Consider the following 22732-nt stretch of genomic DNA (forward strand, 5'->3'; position numbering starts at 1 on the left):
CCTGTCCTGTCCTGTCCTGTCCTGTCCTGTCCTGTCCTGTCCTGTCCTGTCCTGTCCTGTCCTGTTGTCTCTTGAATGAGGTATACATGTGTGTACCGCAGTTGCAAATGCACACATGACCAATACTGGTATGTTTTTCTATGAAGTCTCATGTTATTTTCTGTGCTCTACTGCAGTTGTAACCAAAAGAGATATCGTCTTTCTTTTGGATGGATCAGTCAACGTTGGAAATACCAACTTCCCATATGTCCGTGACTTTCTTGTGAACCTAGTTAATTCCCTTGATGTTGGAATTGATGATGTACGAATCGGCCTAGTACAATTTAGTGAGAACCCCAAAACAGAATTCTTTTTAAACTCCTTCCTAACCAAGGCAGATGTCCTTTCTCGTCTGAGGCAGTTGAGACTGCAAGGGGGGTCAATTCTGAATTCAGGAGCTGCACTAGATTTTGTGCGTTCCAATCACTTCACTGAAGCAGGTGGGAGCAGGAAAGATGCGAATGTCCCTCAAGTGCTAGTCTTCCTTGCGGCAGGGCCATCTGCTGATGCCTTTCAAGATGCCGCCAATGCCTTAGCTCGTGCGAGAGTGCTCACCTTTTGTGTTGGGGTTAGGAATGCCAAAGTAGCAGAACTTCAGCAGATTGCATTTAATCCACAAATAGTATATTTTAAGGATGAATTCAGCTCTCTGCCAGCTTTACCACAGGAAATGATTAGTCCACTAACAACATATGTTAGTGGAGATGTGGAAGAAATTACGATCACATCAACAGGTAATTTGTTTTTTTATTATTACATTGACTTTTATCATGCAGATATGTTTTGAGTGACATACTAATTTTATGAGGTGTTAATTATATCTTATTATATCTGACATTTTATATCCTATATTAATAACTAGAGGCAGTGCCATGGCTATGGTGCTGGGTCAGGAGTGGGATAGCCAGGCTCTGCTCTGCCTTTTAGGCACAGATGGCACAGTGGATGACTTTGGGTCAGTTTCTGATTCTCAACTGTGGTCTAGGAAATTGAAAAACACCACCCACTGGTCCAGCATCATATAGTTTTTATTATAGTTATTATACACATACAACCCCACATGAGGGAGAGTGATTGGCGGCTCTTTCCCAGCAGAAAGAAACAGGAAGGCCCAGCAGCATGGGAATTGTCCAGTGGGAGAACACAACAGCCAGGCAGAATATCTCACATGCCATTACCAAAATGTCTCAGTCCAGAAAGTTTTTTCTTAAGCCATCTTAGAATCAAACCTTTTGAGCAAGTGACAGGAAGAGCGTAAATTGTAAATATAGGAATGCCAATAATATTTCCATTTCATATTAGAATATTAGGAAAATCTTTGCTTGCAGATATCTTCCCATGTAGACTTCTTGCCACTCAGCACTTCTGGATTTATTTGTGGACGTACAAATTAAATAAATATTCTGAAGTGGAAGTTTTATGATAAGAGTCCTGAATGGTGCAAGTGCTTTCAGGGTGCTTTAAATATTAAGAGAGTTAGAGAGCAAGAGATTTCATATCATGCCCTTAAAAATATGGTCCCTTGTCCCAATGTGAAATATTATGTAGCCCTTCTACTGTCTGCAAAAGAGCCAAAAAAAACAATTATGTTTCTTCAGAAGAAAAACTTTGCAGAATGAATACTATTGCTCAGTGTAGTAAAATGGTGATGCCTCATTTTCAAATGCAAACTTACCTACTGATGTTACTATCAAGGCAATTATGTGCATATATGAATCAGTTCTTAGAAATACTGGTATCTGAAAACCTTACTCCTTAAAATACATTAGGAAAATATATATAATGACCAGATGCCAACAAGTAAAGGAGTATATATCTTTATTAAGGAAAACAAAGTTTATTTATATGGAATAGGCATTTCTTTTTCTTATTAATATAATACTGTGAGAAGAGCCTTATTCCTTCTTCTGAAACTTAAGATGATGAAGGTCCCAACTTTTTATATTACAGCCTCCTTGATAAAAAGCAAACAGGCTACTAGTCAAGAGCTAATTTAAGTATTGGAGAGATGGTAGAGTGATGTGCCATCCTATATCATGAGTCTCACCAGAAATGTAATATGCATAATCCATTTAAGGAGCCAAGAGTTCATTTCCCTCAAAGTTGTAAATCACTCTATGATTCCACAGTTCCCTCTGATGCCATGTCAATTTTTTTCTTCAGTTGTGGAAGCTTATACTAAAGATGTAATGAAAGATGCCAAAGTGATCACCTAAGTCAAATTATATTCCTTACTAATAAAATGTGATTTGGATTTCTTGTCACTTATATAAACAGAAATTCTGAAATAAAATGATACATACTGAATATTTTTACCTCACTTCATTCCAGAAAACAAGATTGATATTTTATTTTTGATTGATGGCTCAATGAACGTGGCTGGCCAGTTTCCTGCTGTTCGAGAGTTTGTGTTCCAAATTATTTCTGATCTGAATGTGGGGCCAGATGCTGTACGAATAGCTCTAGCACAATTTAGTGACAATGTAAATGTGGAATTCAACTTTGACATCCCATCCAAGATAGAAATCCTTCAGAAAGTGAGAAAGATGAGGATGAAAGGAGGAAGGCTACTGAACATTGGAGCTGCACTAGATTATGCTGTAAAAGACATCTTTGTAAGACCTGCTGGGAGCAGGATTGAAGAAGGCGTGCCACAATTCCTGGTTCTTCTTGTGGCTGGGAGATCAGATGATACTGTGGATGAAAGTGCTGATACCCTGAAACAAGCTGGTGTGATTACTTTTGTTATCCAAACCAAGACTTCGGATCCAGTTGAATTAGAAAGGATAGTTTATGCCCCTCAGTTCATTCTAAAGGTTGATACCCTTTCTCAAATTGGAGACATACAACCTGAAATAGTCAATCTGTTGAAAACCATAGAACTTAAACCTCAAGGTATATTTCTTTATTTTTATTTATCACTTAATGTTCATTATTTTTTAAATATTCAGGCTGATTGATTGATTGATTGATTGGGGTGTTACCCCACTGCAATCAAACAGATGTTCAGTGATATGAAAGATCTGATTTTCTACAGCCTACTAAAACCAGTCAGAAGGTGACACATAGGCAATCAGACATAATTCTGAAACCAATACACTTCGGCAAAATTGCAAACACATTCCTCAGCTGAAAACTGACAAACCATTTTGGGCTGAACCCAAATTTAGAACAAAGTTCAAGACCATTTTTCATGGTCAATAAACTTGGAATGGGAAAAGTTAGCTAGTTCTCCTTTTAGGAATTTTATTCTGGGAAATTTCCAAGGACATGTTTTGCTACAGAAATGCATCACCCATGAAACCCCTAATAATGTCATCTTAAAATAATAACAGAAGATTCAATCAGGGCTTCGCAATATCACAGAAAAACCCCAGTTGTCAATAAATGCAAGAAGCAAAAACCAATGTGAATAAAGATCCTAGTGACTCTAGGAGTCTCAGAAATTTAAGGTTTTTCAGCCCTAAAACTTGTATCTAGTGTCAATTTATTTGTCAGGGCTGTGGAAATACAAAATCATTTGGGGAAAGGGACTCTCATTACCAACTCTCTCAAGAACTCTTTGTAAATAAGCTGTTTTACTCTGACCCTAGTAATGGAAAAGCAACATTCTTTAGGAAATATTTCAGGGTAGAAATGTATCAGCTCTACCCTCTTTGTGATCCTGCTGCAGATGACATCAGGAAAGCAACAATCCAGAGCATAGTCATTGGAAAGTGACTATGCAATGTAGAAAGCTAAGAAAAGAAAATTTGAAAATATCAAGAATCAGTTGTTTCATGTAAAATAATTTCTTCAAGTTCAATAGCAGAAGATTCCTCTGAGAAACTAATAGGTCTCATATGCTTCATCTGGTTTATCAGCAAATTCTGAAATGAACATCTTTGGGTTTCATGTCATTGATCCTTTATGATACCTTTTCTTTCATTGTTTTCCCAATTTTTTTAACTGTGTTAATAGAACAAGCAAAGTTAATCCACTAAAATATAAAAATGAACACATTCTAAGAAATGATTGATGTGAAGATGAATCTCATTTTTTCCTTCTGAATCTGTGAATCTGAAGTTCAGAAGAAGAATGATGTATTTCTGATAGATGGTTCAGACGGCTCCAGAAGTAGTTCCACAGAATTTAATACTTTTGAAAAAGAATTGCTGATAATCTGGATATTGGTCCTGATAAAGTCCAGATTGCTGTGGCCCAGCATAGTAATACTATCAGCCTGGAGTTCTTTCCGAATGAATACTTTGTGACAAGATTGAGATGATCAAGATCATCCAGAGATTATCTTCTATGGGCTCTTCACTTAACACAGGGGCAGCCCTTAATTAACTTGTTAAGGATGTGTTCCTGAGCCCACCTGGAAGCAGGATATCTGAAGATGTCCCATAGTTCTTGGTTTTGCTGTCAGCTAAAAAGACAAGAGATGATGTCAAAAAAGCTTCCTTGGATATGAAGATGATCCTTTTAGCATTGGCACTGAAAATGCAGATGTCACTGAACTGCAGACAAATTCTATTGTTTCTGAAGTTGCTGTCCTTGTTTCTGGTATTAGTGAACTGAATACCTTACAGCAACTAATTTCAGAGTCACCCAACTGACCAGGGCAGAAATAGAAGCTTCGGCCACTGAGCTGATTTTTCCATCACTTGGCTCAGGGGATATTTTTTTTTATTATACTGTAATTTGCAACTTAAAATAAACAAAGCAAGCAATGAACATGGGCTGGCCAAAATTAATTGCTGCTACTTTTCAAAAATCACTGCTCACTTCAGAATTCTGGATGAGACAATCACATTTCTAGAACCATATAATTAGTAAAGCCAAAAGATATCTTTATGAACATTTCTTGAGATTTTATTTTTCTCAATCCCCCACCTCCCCTTTCCATAAATAAAGCCAGTAAAGAATTTTCCCTTTTTAAGAAATACAATCACTATTTTTTCCCCTAATGTCCAGAAAGGATAACAGTTCTGGTCATTATGAAAAATGATAACTGGCAGGTATCCACCCAATTGCTATTCTTCCAGATGCAGTGGGACAGAATGAAAGAAGGGAGTTGAAGGGAGGGAGGAAGAAAACAAGGAAATAATTTTACCGTTTCAATAGCCCTCAATGAATCCCATCCACAAAATATTGGATAACCTCTTCTGTTCCTGGAGAAATTTACTGAATAGTTTCCCCACTATTTTCCTGCTTATAAAGGGGCAGAAAATGTTGAATAACCACTGCATAATCAAATCATTGGAGTGACTAAATAATTCTAGGTTACATTCCTAGGTCACATTTCTTTTTCTTTTCTAAATATTTTTTGTACAGGGAGTAGGGTATGCTTGCATGCATTTATAGATACAAAAATTATGCATATAATTTCTGTGTTACTTTACTAGTGACCCGATTTCCCATGCATATTGACATAGAAAAATAGGCAAATATCCTTTATAATGATGATAGTCTTCTATATATTGAATATGATAGTCTTCTGCATATAGCAGTAGCTGATACTATGTGGTATTCCATTTCAGAGGGATTCTAGGCTAACAGGAATTGCACGTCACCACAAACCATTATTTATTCTTCTAAACATAGATTAGAATTTCCAGATGTGTAAGATTCAAGCCATCACATAGATTTTTGTTTTAATATTTTATTGAATCAGTATCTTTGTTTCTATGATACAAATGCTCATGTAATAAACATACATTACATGATTCAACAATTGCATAGCTTAGTAAAGCAAATAGTATATATGGGTACCCTCTATGTCTCCCCCTGAGAATTTTATGGAAGAAATTGGCAAGAGAAAAAAGTAAGTAAAATTTAAAATAATTTATTAATTTAATCAGGAACACTATTTCCAATCAAATTTTCAGAGTTTATTTTCTATAGCTTTTAAATAATATTTTGTACTGTGTGGCTGTTAATATTAGTTAATTAATTCCTTTAACCATGTTGAATTTATTTGCTAGTATAATTTTGACTGTCATCTAATATCATTTTTTGTTCTATAGCAGATACAAAGAAAGACGTCGTTTTCCTTATTGATGGCTCTCAATTTGCAATTTCTGAATTCCCTTCAGTTCGTGAATTTATCGAACGGCTTGTAAACAATATGAATGTAGGTTCAGATGCTACTCGAGTAGCTGTAATTCAGTTCAGTGATAATCCCAAAGTTGAATTTTTGCTGAATGCACATTCTACCAAGGAGGAGGTGCTAGCTGCAGTGAGAAGACTAAGTCCCAGAGGTGGGAGGCAAGTGAACCTTGGTTCCGCTCTAGAATATGTGTCAAAGAATATCTTTACAAGGCCTTCTGGGAGCCGTATAGAGGAAGGAGCACCTCAGTTTTTAATCCTTCTTTATTCCCACCAACCTCATGATGATACAGAGAACCCGGTACACCAGATCAAACAGATTGGTGTGGCTCCGCTTCCTATTGGAAAAAATGTGGATCCTGAGGAAATGACCAAAATAGCACTTAGTCGTGATTATGTATTTCAAGTATCAACTTACCAAGATCTACCTAGTCTGGAACAGAAAATGTTAACCCCTCTTACAACATTAACTACCCAGCAAATAAAAAAAATAATTGCTGATACAAGTCGCCCTCCAGGTAAGGTGATTTGTAGGATTGTCTGCACAGAACATTTCCCCATCATTTGCCTATCTTTCCTGCTTCCTTGTTGCAGTGACTAGTGTAGAGGTGCATCATTCTTGGCATTTGGCAAGAAAGAGCTGTAGTATTTCTCTAGGCCCAAGCCAAGTTTTATTTCTGCATTGGGATCAGGACGACAACCATCTCACTTGGGAACTAGGGTTGCCACATTTTCAGGGATCCAAAGTACCAAACAGAATTGTAAGAGGTGTTTTTTATTTTTTTAAAAAGCAGAGGAAGATAAAGTGTAAGTTCTGCATTTGACCCCTGGTCCTTTTGGACCAGCTTTACCTCTCAGGACTTTAAATTGTCTACTGCTGCTAACTCAGATTTTCTTCACTGAGACAGGAGATAGCCAGGGGTTGAAGCTGCATATTAAACATGAACTCCTTTGTGTGAGAAAAAAAACTTGTCTTATTCTGTTTTCCCATTCTCCCCACCCCTCATTGTAGACATTGACAGTGAAGCAATGGACATCATTTTCCTTGTTGACAGCTCTGATGATGTCAGATCAGATGGACTTGCTCACATTCGTGATTTCATTTACCGGATTGTCCAGCAACTAGATATCCAACCAAGCAGAGTGAGAATTGCTGTTGTCCAGTTTAGCAATGAAGTGTTTCCCGAGTTCGACTTAAAAGCCTATCCAGCCAAAGAGAGTGTGCTACAAGCCATACGACGCTTAAGGCACAAAGGCGGTTCTCCCCTGAATGTTGGGAAAGCTCTGGACCATGTCATGAAGACTCTCTTTATCAGATCAGCAGGAAGTAGGCGAGAAGATGGAGTCCCCCAGCATTTAGTCCTCTTGCTTGGAGGGAGATCCAAAGATGATATCAGCAGGCCTTCTATTCTGATGCAGAACTCTGGGATTAGTACTCTGGGAGTTGGAACAAGACAAGTAGACAGTGCGGAATTGCAAAGGATCACCAACAATCCCCAAACTGCATTTATAGTGAGAGATTTTACTGAGCTCCCAGCAATAGAAAAAAGAGTCTTTGGAGCAATTTTGAGAAAACAAGTGCCAACTGAACTACCTACTGATGTTATCACTGGTCAGTCTTTCATTTTTAAATAAAACTGTGGAGTTGGAATAATATTCAGGGGGATTTAAAGAAATAGGTGTATGAAAATGAAAATTGCTTTCAATAATACCTATAGCTAGAGTTAACACACTGCTTTGTATAAAATAAAATAGACAGTTTGCAACAGAGCTATTGCATGAAAAGACAAAGTTAAGAAAATATCATTCAATTTTCTTTATAAAATTCAAAGATCAATATAGTTTTCACATTGTACTTTTTTGCATGTTTAATTAGAGGTTCAGTTTAGAATTTGCTTTTGTGTGAACAAGATAGAATGAAATTACCCATCTCTAATCAACAAATCTAGACCACTTGGGTAATTCTGCCTTGCAGCCTAAGCTGCTTGTCTCTGATAAAGCTCTGGGTGACTCTCAAAATTTCCAGTCTAAATTTTAGTGGGTTGGCAACAGGGCCAGAACGTTCTCCATCTAACTTTGGCTACTGGCCTTCTCATGCATACCAGAAAGGGAAGCCTTGGAGCTTGGTAATTTGGTAGGTACTTCTGCCTACCTTTTCCTTTTATGGTTTATTTTCTTCTAATGAGCTCCTTTCATTTTCTTTTCCCGATTTTTGCCCACACAAACACCTTCATCCCTTCTTCCCATATTATTTCCTCTGTTATCAACACAAAACCCTTTCTTTTTCTTTTTCCCTTTTATGGTATCATTATACCCTCTTATGCTACCATAATTAAAGCAATAGTGAGTGAGTTGTTCTTTTGCTCATATGCCCCTTTACTGGTTCTTGCAAGCTTTGTTAACAAGGAAGAACTGATTATTCAGCTTCATACACATAAAGGAGCAACTTTTAAAATAAAAGGTGTTAAAAATTAAAGATGTTTTAAAGGTAGTAAAGAAAAGGGGAAGGGAATCTTTGTAGTACTGTGGGCAGAGGATAGAAAAGTAAGGAAGCATGCTTCACACAGCCTGGGCAGAAGCCAAAATGGTGGATGGGTTGAATGGAACACGAACTTTGAGGGGTAAGGATAGTTGATTGACCGAATGGCCCACTGATGGATCAACTGAAGAAAAAGGTGGAGAACATATTCAGTGCTGCAATTCAAGCTGAAATGGATGCCTAGGGCAGTGACCAGTCATTGGAGGGGAGGGGCCTTGGTACTAGAATAGAATGAAGTGCCAGAGATCATATGCTCTGGAGAGTTTAAAACTGCTTTGCTTGGGGAAATAAATAGCTTTGAATTGTATTTAGAAAACACACTGTAGGTAGGGCTAAATCTGCAATGGGCTAGGAAGGGAAGAGGATGGCATCATGTGTTCCTGCAGTTAAAAAGAGGTTGGTGACCTGCATTGATGATGAGCCAAGCAAGTTGGATCTGCACCTTGGCTATATACTAATTTCATCTCATGTTATATTTCAGTTTCGTCTGTAGAAATTGAAATCTATATACAGTACTTGGGAAGGTGGACAGGACTGTTTACTTAATTAAGATAGATGCAATAGTTTTTAAGGAAGGAATTTTTCAGAAGGTAAAATTATTAAAATGAAAATTGTTTCATTTATTTATTAACGATGATGAAACAACACAGCTATTCCACTGGACAAGAATGGATAGAAAATAACTCTTTCTGCACAATCTCAAACTGTTATGTATGGAGGTACGTGGTGATATTTGCATGCCTGATGCTGATTGGGTGTTTCAGCGGTGGGAGAATTAAAGCGCTGTCAATGGCTGGTTTGCATGCCAGCATTCTATAAAGAGCTGGGCTCAGCTGCTGCCGAGCCATTTATATTCTGCCTGCTGCTGAATAAAGTGCTGAAAGATACTGCTCATCTGTTCCTTGCCTTGATCTAACACTGGTAATGAAGGTGGGATCTCAGGAAGGACAAGGTAACTGACCAGCTCCACGTGGCAAGCCACGGCCATCTTATCGAGTGGAACGACCATCCATTGGCTGACCAGAATGGCAAACCAACCTGCACCCCCCTGGCAACCTATGATCCAAGATCGGAAGAATGGCATACCTACATGAGCCACTTCAGGACCTTCCTGCAAGCAAATAACTATCAAGACTTGCTGGATGACCAAAAAAGAGCCATCTTCCTAACCTACTGTGGTCTGAAGCTCTACAAGATGGCACAGACCCTCATCTCAGCAGCGGACATCGAGTCCATATCATAGTCCATGCTACAAAGCAAACTGAGGGACCACTATGCCCCAGCTGCCACCCCCATGGTCAGCAAACACAAATTCTACTGGCACTGCCAGCGAGAGGGTGAGACCATCAACGATTTCATAACAGACCTTCATGAGCTCACTTCCAAATGCGAGTTCAATGACCCGGAGGAAATGATGAGGGACCGAATCCTACTGGCCATGAGGACCTGGCCCTCCAAAATAAATTAATGGTCAGGTGAGGAGTCACCTTCAAGAATGCAGTAGAGGAAGCAAAAGCAGCTGAAAACTCAGATGCCTTGGCTGCAGACTTTAAAAGGACCAGCAGCATGAACCAGAGCAACTGCAAGCCCGAATCCCTATGGGAAAGCTCCAAGGATGAAGAAGAGGGGGTTGACAATGACACCATGCACAGAGTCTACCCAGATCAATGAGGAAACCACCAAGAGAGGGACACCCAACCACCCCATTGCTCAGGCTGCCTGGGAGCCCACACGAGGTCATCGTGCCGCTTCAAGGATGCCATCTGCCACCGCTGCCAATGAAAGGGACACATCGCTGAGGCCTGCTGAGCCACCCAGCCCATTCCTCCCTCCAGCAGACCACCAACAGCACCCAGACGACAAGGACCAGCCAAACATGGACCCCAATGGAACCAATGCAGGGAAGATGCCTACCTGGATCACCGTGAAATCCACCAAAGCTATGTGGGGCACGCAGATGCCTGTGACAGGGAGAAGTTCCATGTAACCATCTCCATCGACGGGAGCCCGTGCAACATGGAACTGGACACTGGGTCTTTCTTCACAATCATCTCATGAGAGACCCTAAAGAGGTTAAACCCTAACTTGAAGAAAAGCCAGCTGAAGTCTCAGAGAATCTGCCTGAATGATCTCCAAGGCAACGCCATCACCGTGCTGGGCAGAGCTGAGGTCAGGGTCGAGTTCAAGGAATTCCGTGGTCATCTGCTACTAACAGTCATCACCAGCAAGCGCCCCACATTGCTGGGCATGGAGTGGTTCAAGTCACTGGAGCTAAGCATCATGGGATTGCACCAGGTCCTAGGGACTGAGCTGGACCAGCTGTTGGCTGAATTTGGGAACATGTTCGATGGGAGCCTAGGTAAATATACTGGGAAACCCATATCATTTAACCTAGACCCTTAAATCACCCCCAGGGTTCCCTTTGCTCTGCGGCCCAAGATAGATGAGCAATTAGACAAGCTAATTGCCCAGGGAATCTTGGAGCCAATTGCCCACGCCACATGGGAGACCCCAATCGTCACCCCAATGAAGCCAGACGGGTCAATCAGAGTGTGCACTGACTATAAGTGCATAATCAATAAAGTCTTGCAGCAGCACACATATCGAGTCCCAGTGGTACAACATCTGTTGCACTCCCTGGGCATGGGCAAGGTATTTGCCAAATTGGACCTGGCCCAAGCATATCAACAACTGCCTGTAGATGACGCCACTGCAGAAGCCCAAACAATAGTGACTCACCGGGGAGCATTCAAATGCAAAAGACTGCAATTTGGAGTGAATGTAGCCCCAGGGCTTTTCCAGAACATGATGGAGAGGCTGCTGCAGGACATTCCAGGCATCATCCCCTACTTAGATGGCGTCCTAATATCAGGACAATCTATGGAGCAATTAATGGCCAGACTGAAAGAGACTTTGGAGAGGTTCTAGCAGAGAGATCCTAAAGTAAAAAAAGGAAAGTGCCAAATCGGGGTCATCCAAGTGGAATTCTTGGGGTACATCATCGATGGATCAGGGATCCACCCAACCCAGTCAAAGATAAAGGCCATCAAAGAAGCCCCAATCCCCAGGAATAAAGAATTACAAGCCTTTTTGGGACTGATGAATTTTTACGCTATTTTTTTAAAAACAAAAGTCTACTGTTGCTGAACTGCTCCACTGGTTCCTGGGGAAGACAGCAGCATGGACATGAGGACGAAAAGAAAATGACACGTTCACCACAGTAAAACCCCAGCATTCATGTCACCCAGACTGATGAGGTGGTCCATCTTTCTAATGGGCTACAATCCGGTGAGGTTCTCGGTGCGGCCGGGATAAGAGCCCTTTTGACGCAGATCCTGGAACTGCAATGCGGGAGGTGGAGTTCCAGGCATTTCCATTGCTGCCGGCCAGAGACGTGATAGGTCCAACCTCACCTGAGAGAGACCAGAGAAGAACTGATTCACACAGGCCCAGTAGGACTATTAGGCGTCTCGCCTACTTATGTGATTACGTAAGCTGTGTAAAAAACTGATTGGTTTTGTCCTGTCCAGGAGGGGAGAGGTGTTACGTATGGAGGGATGTGGTGATATTTGCATGCCCGCCGCAGATAGGGTGTTTCAGCGGCGGGAAAATTAAAACACTGTCAGTGGTTGGCTTGCATGCCAGCGCTCTATAAAGAGCCAGGCTCAGCTTGTGCTGAGCCGTTCATATTCTGCTTGCTGCTGCATAAAGTGCTGAAAGATACCGCTCATTTCTTCCTTGCCTGGATCTAACACAAACCCTCTCCATTCTACTTTTCTTCTTTCTTCTTTCTGTACCATCTATAGATAACAAATCACTCCTAGACTTACTTCCTCAGAACTGGACTTGATCTGATGCCTTAAATGGAATGTGGATTCCAGATCCTGAAAATTTGGGAAATTTATCCTTTATATAGAATAGAATAGAATAGAATAGAATAGAATAGAATAGAATAGAATAGAATAGAATGTTTATTGTCACTTTAAATGTACACTAATCAGCATACATTAAAATGAAATTTCATTCTTTTCAGCTTTCAAAAGATAACCATTATGCATATAATAACATACACACATATATATGACACAGACAAACATCACAGTCTAGTTCAAATGTATACATATACATGGCGAAAAAAAAGAATCCTGCGAGTTTACAAGATGGGTGGCATAAGGAACAAAGCTATTACAGAATCTAGTAGTCCTGCTATAGATTCTTTGAAATCTCCTCCCAGAAGGGAGCAACAGAAACAGACCACGAAGTGGGTGTGTGTGGGTCTCTAACAATGCTTTGAACTCTAAGCATATAACACTTATAAGTGAGCTTCCTATAATCTTCTCGGCTGTCCTTACTACTCTCTGTATGGACGTTCTATCAGCGGCGCTGCTGCCACCAAACCAAACGGCGATGCAGTTTTTTAAAACATTCTCAATTGTGTAAAAAGTGGCCAGGACAGAAGGAGAAAGATGTGTTTCAAAATAGAGTTAGAATAGAATAGAACAGAATAGAATAAAATACAGGTGAAACAAAAAAAATTAGAATATTGTGCAAAAGTTCATTTATTTCAGTAATGCAACTTAAAAGGTGAAACTAATTTATGAGATAGACTTATTACATGCAAAGCGAGATAGTTCATGCCTTGATTTGTCATAATTTTGATGATTATGGCTTACAGCTCATGAAAACCCCAAATTCACAATCTCAGAAAATTAGAATATTGTGAAAAGGTTCAATATTCTAGGCTCAAAGTGTCCACTCTAATCAGCTAATTAAGCCATAACACCTGCAAAGGGTTCCTGAGCCTTTAAATGGTCTCCCAGTCTGGTTCAGTAGGAATCACAATCATGGGAAAGACTGCTGACCTGACAGTTGTGCAGAAAACCATCATTGACACCCTCCATAAGGAGGGAAAGCCTCAGAAAGTAATTGCAAAAGAAGTTGGATGTTCCCAAAGTGCTGTATCAAAGCATATTAATAGAAAGTCATGTGAAAGGGAAAAGTGTGGAAGAAGAAGGTGCACAAGCAGCAGAGATGACCGCAGCCTGGAAAGGATTGTCAGGAAAAGGCCATTCAAAAGTGTTGGGGACTTTCACAAGGAGTGGACTGAGGCTGGAGTCAGTGTATCAAGAGCCACCACACACAGATGGATCCTGGATATGGGCTTCAAATGTTGTGTTCCTTTTGTCAAGCCACTCTTGAACAACAAACAACGTCGGAAGCATCTTACCTGGGCTAAAGAAAAAAAGAACTGGTCTGTTGCTCAGTGGTCCAAAGTCCTCTTTTCTGATGAGAGCAACTTTTGCATCTCATTTGGAAACCAAGGACCCAGAGTCTGGAGGAAGAATGGAGAGGCACACACTGCAAGATGCTTGAAGTCCAGTGTGAAGTTTCCACAGTCTGTGTTGATTTGGGGAGCCATGTCATCTGCTGGTGTTGGTCCACTGTGGTTCATTAAGTCCAGGGTCAACGCAGCCGCCCACCAGGAGATTTTGGAGCACTTCATGCTTCCTTCCACAGATGAGCTTTATGGGGATACTGACTTCATTTTCCAGCAGGACTTGGCACCTGACTACACTGCCCAAAGTACCAAAACCTGGTTCAATGCCCATGGGATTATTGTGCTTGATTGGCCAGCAAACTCGCCTGACCTAAACCCCATAGAGAATCTATGGGGCATTGCCAAGAGAAAGATGAGAGACATGAGACTGAACAATGCAGAAGAGCTGAAGGCCGCTATTGAAGCATCCTGGTCTTCCATAACACCTCAGCAGTGCCACAGGCTGATAGCATCCATGCCATGCCGCATTGAGGCAGTAATTGATGCAAAAAGGGCCCAAACCAAGTACTGAGTACATATGCATGCTTATACTTTTCAGAGGTCCGATATTGTTCTATGTACAATCCTTGTTTTATTGATTTCAGATAATATTCTAATTTTCTGAGATTGTGAATTTTCATGAGCTGTCAGCCATAATCATCAAAATTATGCCAAATCAAGGTGTGAACTATCTTGCTTTGCATGTAATGAGTATCTCATATATTAGATTCACCTTTTAAGTTACATTACTGAAATAAATGAACTTTTGCACGACATTCTAATTTTTTGAGTTTCACCTGTATCAAGATCCTTCAGCCTATCTTGCCAGCTTGGTGTCGTCTGCAGATTTGATGAGTTCCCCATCTATCCCCTTGTCCAAATCATTGATGGAGATGTTGAAGAGTACAGGGCTTAAAACAGAATCTTGGGGTACCCCACTGCATACTTCCCTCCATGTAGATGTAGTTCCATTGGGGACTACACATTGAGTTTGGTTGGTCAGTTATGAATCCATTTGGTGGTAATGCTGTCTAACCCAAATTTTTTTATCTTATCAAGTAGTAGGTTGTAGTCTACTTTATCAAATGCCTTATTGAAGTCCAAGTAATGCTCTCCTCATCCGATACAGGAAATGCAAACATTGGTTTGCACGCTTCACTAAAGATAATGTATGAAAAGACCAAGTCAGATTGTTAGTTATCTGCACCCCTAGATACTTAATACTATTGACCATCTCTACAGCTGCAGCCTTGATACAAAATAGAGTATGACTATGCCGGCTCTTTTTAAAATTAACAATGATCTCCTTTGTTTGTTAACATTCAAAACCAGGTTATTTTTATTGCACCAGTCTACCAGCCTGTTTGTAAATTATCTGGCCTATTTTAAGTGGGGCAAGAGAGGTTTTTTTAAATTGCTCTTTTCCTTTTCTCTGCCTCATCTTGAATTTTTGTAGCTTATTACTTTCTCTGGATTTAATTTATGTACTTCATTATCTTGACATAATGTTTTAAAAATGGGATTCAAGAAATTTTTGCACAGTAGGAGGTTGCTATGTTCTTTTCTCCTGGTAGTGCAGAGAATTAGTCCCTTGAAATATAGTTTTAACTTATTCACCAATAACATATCAAATGCTATTCATTTGAAAGTGCTTATTCAGAAAATACATTAAGATTACTCTCAATAACAATGATTAAAGTTATATCTGATGAATTCTGTGAATATAGAAATCATGCACATTTCTAGTCATACTGATTAAAACAAAATGCCTTAAAATGAAGTAATACCTGTTTTTTTTTCCTTTTCAATCTTTTAGTTGATAAAAAGCAAGGTGATATTGTCTTCTTGCTGGATAGCTCTATCAATTTTGGAAGAGACAATTTCCCCAATGTTGTTGAATTTATACATGACTTAATTGATGCTATTTATGATGAAGGTGATTCCATTCGAGTTGGTTTAGTACAATACAACTCTGATGTGAGTGATGAATTCTTTCTGAAGGATTTCTCTGACAAAGAGCATATCTTAGAAGCAGTGAAGAAGATAACCTACAAAGGAGGCAGAATTGCGAATACAGGAGCAGGTGTCAAGCATATCCAAGCAAAACATTTTGTGAAGGAGGCTGGCAGCAGGAAAGACCAGAATGTCCCTCAGATTGCTGTCATTGTAACAGCAGGCAAGCCAGAAGACGATGGGGAGGCAGCAGTCTTAGGGCTGTCTCAGTCGGGTGTCAAGGTCTTTGCAGTTGGTGTGAAAAACATTGACCAGAATGAAATTATGAAGCTCTCCAGTGACAGCACAACAGCTTTTAGGGCTCCAACTCCCCAGGTCCTCTCAGAGCTCAATGAGGCTGTTCTGGTGACTCTGAATGATGTCATGAGAGAACAATTATGTCGTGGTGTGGTGGAAGTCTCCAGAGGTAAAGAAAATCTTATTCAGTTTGTGTTTCTGGTTGTTGTTGTTGTTGTTGCTTTATTTTACATTTAAAAATTATATATGTATATTTGCTGCATTTATATATGCAGCAAATATATTCTTTACTGCATATATAAATTACATGCAGCAAAGGATTGCTGCATGTAATTTATATATGCAACAATCCTTTCCCTTTCTCTTATTTTAATATTTAATTTCATAGTAGCAAGTATAGGTGGTATTTTTATTTTTACTTATTTGTATTTAAGAACATTTATATGGCCACCCAACTCACTCTCACTGACTCCAGGTAACTTACAAAGATAAAAAACCAATATAAAAATAAAATAAAAAGCAATAACCCCCACCTGGTGACAACAATTAGTCAATCAAAAAGTGACTTGATGGGCTCCATCCCACTCTGGTTTTCCAGGCTTGTTGCTTCAGGGCCTTGTGAAAGAGTGTCAAAATGGGGGCCAATCTTCTCTCTGTGAGATGATGTTCCACAGGGAGGGAACCAAGACAGAGGAGACCCTTCTTCTTGGTTCTTGACTTATGATCACAACTGAGTCCAAAATTTCTGTTGCCAAGCAAGACAAGTTAAGTAAATTCTACCCCATTTTACAATCTTTATTGCTGCAGTTGTTAAGTGAATCACTGCAGTGATTAAGCTAATAATGGTTGTTAAGTGAAGGTGGCTTCTTCATTGTCTTTGCTTGTCAGAAGATCACAAAAGGAAATCACTTGACTCAGGACACCGCAACTGTCATTAATACATGCCAGTTGCCAAGCACCAAATTCTGATCACATGACCATGGGGGTGCTGCAATAATGAATATGAAAAATATGAAAAACAGCCATAAACAACTTTTTTCAGTGCCATTGTAACTTCCAACAGTCACTAAACAAATTATTGTAAATCAAGGACTACTTGTATGTTATGTAGTCCAGTCCAGTCTTAAGTTAGCTATTTATTAACACTCAAAGTTCTGTGTTAATACAAGTTTGGGAAAAATAACTCAAAATGGTCAGACTGTCTGATTTTTCATAGGAAGCTGATCATAGTGTGATGTTTTGGATATTGGATCAAGTAATGTAGTATTGGATATTAATGAACAGTGCAAACAGAGCAGTTATTCTTGACTAGAAATCCAGAATCACTTTTAGATATTTCTTATTTTTACACGGTACAATTTAACAATTGGTTCTTTAGCTACCATGCCACTTTAGATTTACTTTATGTATGATAGATTTGCCATTTTTTCTATTCTAGATTGCAATCTGGATGTTATACTTGGATTTGATGTCTCAGATACTGTACAAGGGCAAAACATATTCAGTGTACAAAGAATGCTGGAATCAACAGTTGAAGATATTCTGAACAGGATCAGTCAAATGCAGAAAATTAGCTGCACTCCCAACCAGGCACCCACAGTGCGTGTAGCACTTCTGGCACAGACTCCCTCTGGAATTGTAGAAGCCTTTGATTTCTCAGAGTATCAGCCGGAGTTGTTTGAAAAGTTCCAAGCCTTGCGAAATGATGGACCATATGTGCTCACAGCAGATACCCTCAAGTCTTACCAGAATAAATTTAAAACAGCTCCTACTGGAAGTACAAAGGTAAATGTTGACTCCATTTTCATTTTTGGAAAAAAAAAATCCTTTTGCTGCATCAAAATATTATTCTACGGATACCCCCCCCCCCCGGTGATTGCTGTATGATGTACATGTATATCCTCCTGGAATAGTGAAAGTAAAACAAATAGTTTGGATATCTAAGTTACACTGATGCATATGGTATGTGACTTTGAGTAGTCTACACCTGCAGGGCTAAACCAGTCAAATTGACCAGCTGAACTGATCTACTGGAATCACAGAAGAAGAAGGGAGGGTGTATGAAAGAATATACAGTATAATAATTTGCAGCAAGAACTGGGCTTAGTGTGTTGCAGTAGTGGGTTGCTACCAGTTCTCCCCAGTTCGCAAGAACCGGTAGTAAACATTTTGAGTAGTTCAGAGAACCGGTAGTAAAAATTCTGCTTGGCCCCACTCCCAATCTATTGCTGCCTCCTGACTCCCAACTGATCGGCTAGAAGGAAAAAATCAAGACTCACTTCTCGAAGAAGAGAAAAAACAACAACAAGACACCGTCCCTTTAAATTGAGAAGCCAAGAAGCCTCCCAACTGATCGGCTCGCTTCTCAGCCAGGAGATCGCTTGGCAAAGAAGAAGTGGGGGGCGGGGAAACACTGTCGTTTTAAATTGACAGAGCAGCTATAAGCTCTTTTTTGGGTCAGCTGAACAACAAATTGGATAAGAGGAGGAATTCTTATATGGTTCAATGCTTTTGAAGTTTTGGGGTTTGTGCAACATGGGCTTTGTGTTTCTAAAAAGGTTTGGGTGATTTCCATTGTGAAATATCCTGTCTTGAATGAGTTTTCTGCCTGCTTGTAAATAGAGCTGAACTTCTGGCTTCCACTTTATATTATCTGTAAGCTGTTTTCTGCTTACAAAGTTTCCTCTAGGCAACTGGCAGGAATGTGGAATTCCAGGCAGGTTCCTTGCTAGCAGCTTGATTATTCCTTAATTATATGGGATATTTTATTTGGGAAATGAAGAGGGGGGGAGTTTGATTCCTTCCCAGAACAGATTAGTGGGGTGGGGAGGTAATGGGGATTTTAGGCTTGCTGTCAAACATCAGCCATAATACTAATGATTGTTTTGAACAATATGCAGGTTGTATTACATGAATGGCTATTTTATATGTGAAATTATGACTGAAACCTATATAGGTTCACACTGTCAAGAAGTTTGTCATTAGTTTTAGGTTGCTTCTCTCTTTATTGAGTTTCCATCCATTGCTTCTTTTTTTGCCTTCTGGTGCTTTGGAAAATACTTCCCTCCCCCCCTTCTTTCTAGCAGCCCCTTAAAAGACTGTTGCCTATCATACTCTTGGGCAAAGCATGTGAGCCATTTCCTCCTTTCAGTGGTCCATGAAAGTTATCTATAGCAGAGGTCTCTAACCTTGGCCACTTTAAGACTTTAAGACAGCAAAGCTGGCTGAGGAATTCTGGGAGTTGAAGTCCATAAGTCTTAAAGTGACCAAGTTTGGAGACCCCTGGTCTATAGTATGCAGAAAATAAAGTTGAAAAATGGTGAACAACATTTTTGCAGAACTATAGATACGTTGAGGCTGGGTGTGACAAGGAATGGCTGGGAGGGGAGTGGCCAGGCGAGGTACCCCTTGACATGAGAGACATTGAGTTGGCCATGCCTACCCATTCATATGATCAACAAGCCACACCCACTGTCAAATGACCATCAAGCCACGCCCACAAAATAAGCCACGCCCACAGAACCGGTAGTAAAAAAATTTAGAACCCACCCCTGGTGTGTTGCCTTGCAAAAAGTAATTGTGTCAGCAGTGTTATAACTGTTTTTTTTTTATTGAAAGAGTTTTTAAAAAAACAAAGACATTTTCCCCCCTTTTTTCCCCCCTCCCTCCCAAAAAACCCCTTCCCCCCTCCCTTCCCCCCCCCTCCGCTTCCCGGGTCAATCACAAGGTATTGTTATACATAAACCAAACATAGAATAAAATTTTCCCTTCCAATCCAATTAGCAGTGTTATAACTGTTAATTACCTACTTCTAAGAGTCCTGAGCCTCAGGCCATTCCTGAATATCAACTCAGTGACTGGCTGATGTTTTCACTGAGTTTTCACAATTTATCTTTATTAACATGAAGCTCTTTTTCAATAGGTGGTGATCCACCTAACTGATGGTATTGATGGTGCTATGGGACCACTGGCAGCTGCATCAGCAAATCTAAAGAAAGAAGGTATGTTTTGTAAAGCTTTATTTCATACAGACATAAAAAATCCTTTTAGTTGGGATTTCTGAGACTACATACATATATTAACACTGATCAAGTCTTTCACATAAATGAATATAGAATAACCCTAAAGCATATGCCCAGTGTTTACAGCCATTATCACAACATGACTCTTTAGCTTTTTACTCTTTCATTGAAATATTAAGGCCAGAGCCTTCCTTATAACCATGTTCATAAACATTGACAGAAGTAAGTAGATTTTTTTTCTTTTGCAGTTATTTTATCACTAACATGTCCACAAAATATTTCTTCAATTTCGTTGTTAAGACATTCCTGATAGTTTAAAATGAATGTTCCATTCTTTTCTCATTTGAAGCAGCCCTAAACCATTGCAAAATTTCTTCTTCCTATATAAAGAATGTGTGTGTGTGTGTGTGTGTGTGTGTGTGTGTGCGTGCGTGCATTTGGCAGGCAAATGCTGTTGTTGCTGAACTAGGTTTTCAATCCAAGATGTTCTAAGAAATAGGTTCAGACACTGAAATAAAAGCACAGAATAATAGAATGTTGCTATAAAAAGAGTGATATCTCTGATATTGTCAAATACTCAATTTATAAAGACCTCCAAGATCATTGCTATGGTTGAGTAAGATGGGAAACTGTTCCTGAAGATAGAAGCAAGAAGAATGTATTCCTAAACTGTTTTACATTTTAGTAATATTTGAGATTGCACTAGTAATTTGGTGCACTTTCTTCTCAGAACAGGACAAATCTTGGCAATAAACATTTGAATCAAAATATAATATTGGCTGTCATCATCTATATATTAATGGCACCATATTTCTCTGTGGCTTCATTCACAGGCCTAATATAGGTTAAAGATGAAGATTTGCATTTGAATGTGACTTTACTTAAACTGTAAACTCTTGAACAAATATTTTTACAGTGGGTCCATAGTGTAATGAATATAGCGATAACAAAACTCAGCTAGGGCATTCCTTCTTTTGGGGTATGCATGGACAAAATAGGGAGTGCAGGTGACTGGAGAGAGGTTTGCATATTTTGAAATTCACAAGTTGGATGAATTCTTATTTTAACTCTTAAAAAGTTTTGGCTAGAAGAGTAGGGACCTCTTCCACTAAGCTTCGTTGGAATAAGCATATGGTCACATAGAGTCACATAGTAATATCAGGAAGTATTGAATAAAATGCTTTATTTTCAAAAGACCTAGACATTGTTGTGAGTGCACATTTTTAAAAAAAATATTTTTCCAAAATCTATTAATTCTTACAGGCTAATCTAAATTTTATGTATTTCTTCAGTAAAAACAATGGATAAATACGAATGTATTAGGAAAAGATGTAGATGGATACACAGATGTACAATCTAACAATGGAGAAAATATTTGCCAAATACATATATAGATAGTCCTTGACTTACAACCACAACTGAGTCCAAAATTTCCATTGTTAACCAAGGCAGTTGTTAAGTGAATTTCCCCCCATTTTACAACCTTTCTTACCCAGTTGTTAAGTGAATCACTGCAGTTATTAAGTTAATAACATGGTTGTCAGTGAATCTGTCTTTCCTATTGATTTTGTTTGGCAGAAGGTTGCAAAAGTTGATCACATGAGCCTGGGACAATACTGCAATGACTGTAAGTGTGAAAAACGGTCATAAGTCACTTTTTTTGGTGCTCTAGTATATTTGAACAATCATTAAAATGGCTGTAAGTCACAGACTACCTGTAATATAGACTCAGGTACTTTTAAAAAAGCACAAATTAAGATAATAATAATAATAATAATAATAATAATAATAATAATAATAATAATAATAATAATAATAATAATAATAATACAACAACAACAGAGTTGGAAGGGACCTTGGAGGTCTTCTAGTCCAACCCACTGCCCAAGCAGGAAACCCTATACCATTTCAGACAGATGGTTATCCAACATTTTCTTAAAAATTACCAGTGTTGGAGCATTTACAACTTCTGCAGGCAAGTTGTTCCACTGATTAATTGTTCTAACTGTCAGGAAATTTCTCCTTAGTTCTAAGTTGCTTCTCTCCTTGATTAGTTTCCACCCATTGCTTCTTGTTCTACCCTCAGGTGCTTTGGAGAATAGCTTGACACCCTCTTCTTTGCGGCAGCCCCTGAGATATTGGAACACCGCTATCATGTCTCCCCTAGTCCTTCTTTTTATTAAACTAGACATACCCAGTTCCTGCAACCATTCTTCATATGTTTTAGCCTCCAGTCCCCTAATCATCTTTGTTGCTCTTCTCTGCCCTCTTTCTAGAGTCTCAACATCTTTTTTACATTGTGGCGACCAATAATGTTGACTGTTTTAAAAGTGTGGCCTTTTGGAGATTATAGAATAAAACAGATTTACGATTGAGAAAATGAGGGAGGAAAGAGAAGCTAAATAGAACCACCTTATCTAATCCTTTCTCAGATAGATAACGGGTTAGAATCCTATAGGATAAACATTATCC

The 22732-nt window shown here is 39.3% G+C and overlaps 1 protein-coding gene across 17 annotated transcripts in view; it reads left to right on the forward strand.

Moving 5' to 3' along the window:
* The window catches only part of COL6A3 (collagen type VI alpha 3 chain), a 160556-nt gene that overhangs the window by 65861 nt on the left and 71963 nt on the right, over positions 1-22732 (forward strand). For 13 of the 17 annotated variants that reach the window (XM_058184995.1, XM_058185007.1, XM_058184998.1 and 10 more), the window contains 7 exons: positions 177-773; positions 2371-2934; positions 6051-6650; positions 7145-7744; positions 15805-16407; positions 17677-18023; positions 20161-20239. In XM_058184995.1, the coding sequence (XP_058040978.1) occupies positions 177-773; positions 2371-2934; positions 6051-6650; positions 7145-7744; positions 15805-16407; positions 17677-18023; positions 20161-20239 (3390 nt within the window). The remainder of the gene's footprint in view (positions 1-176; positions 774-2370; positions 2935-6050; positions 6651-7144; positions 7745-15804; positions 16408-17676; positions 18024-20160; positions 20240-22732) is intronic. The other 4 variants (XM_058184951.1, XM_058185020.1, XM_058185028.1 and 1 more) reach the window with 4 other exon arrangements.

This window comes from Ahaetulla prasina, chromosome 1 (assembly GCF_028640845.1).
Source record: "Ahaetulla prasina isolate Xishuangbanna chromosome 1, ASM2864084v1, whole genome shotgun sequence".
In the NCBI taxonomy this organism is placed as follows: Eukaryota; Metazoa; Chordata; class Lepidosauria; order Squamata; family Colubridae; genus Ahaetulla; species Ahaetulla prasina.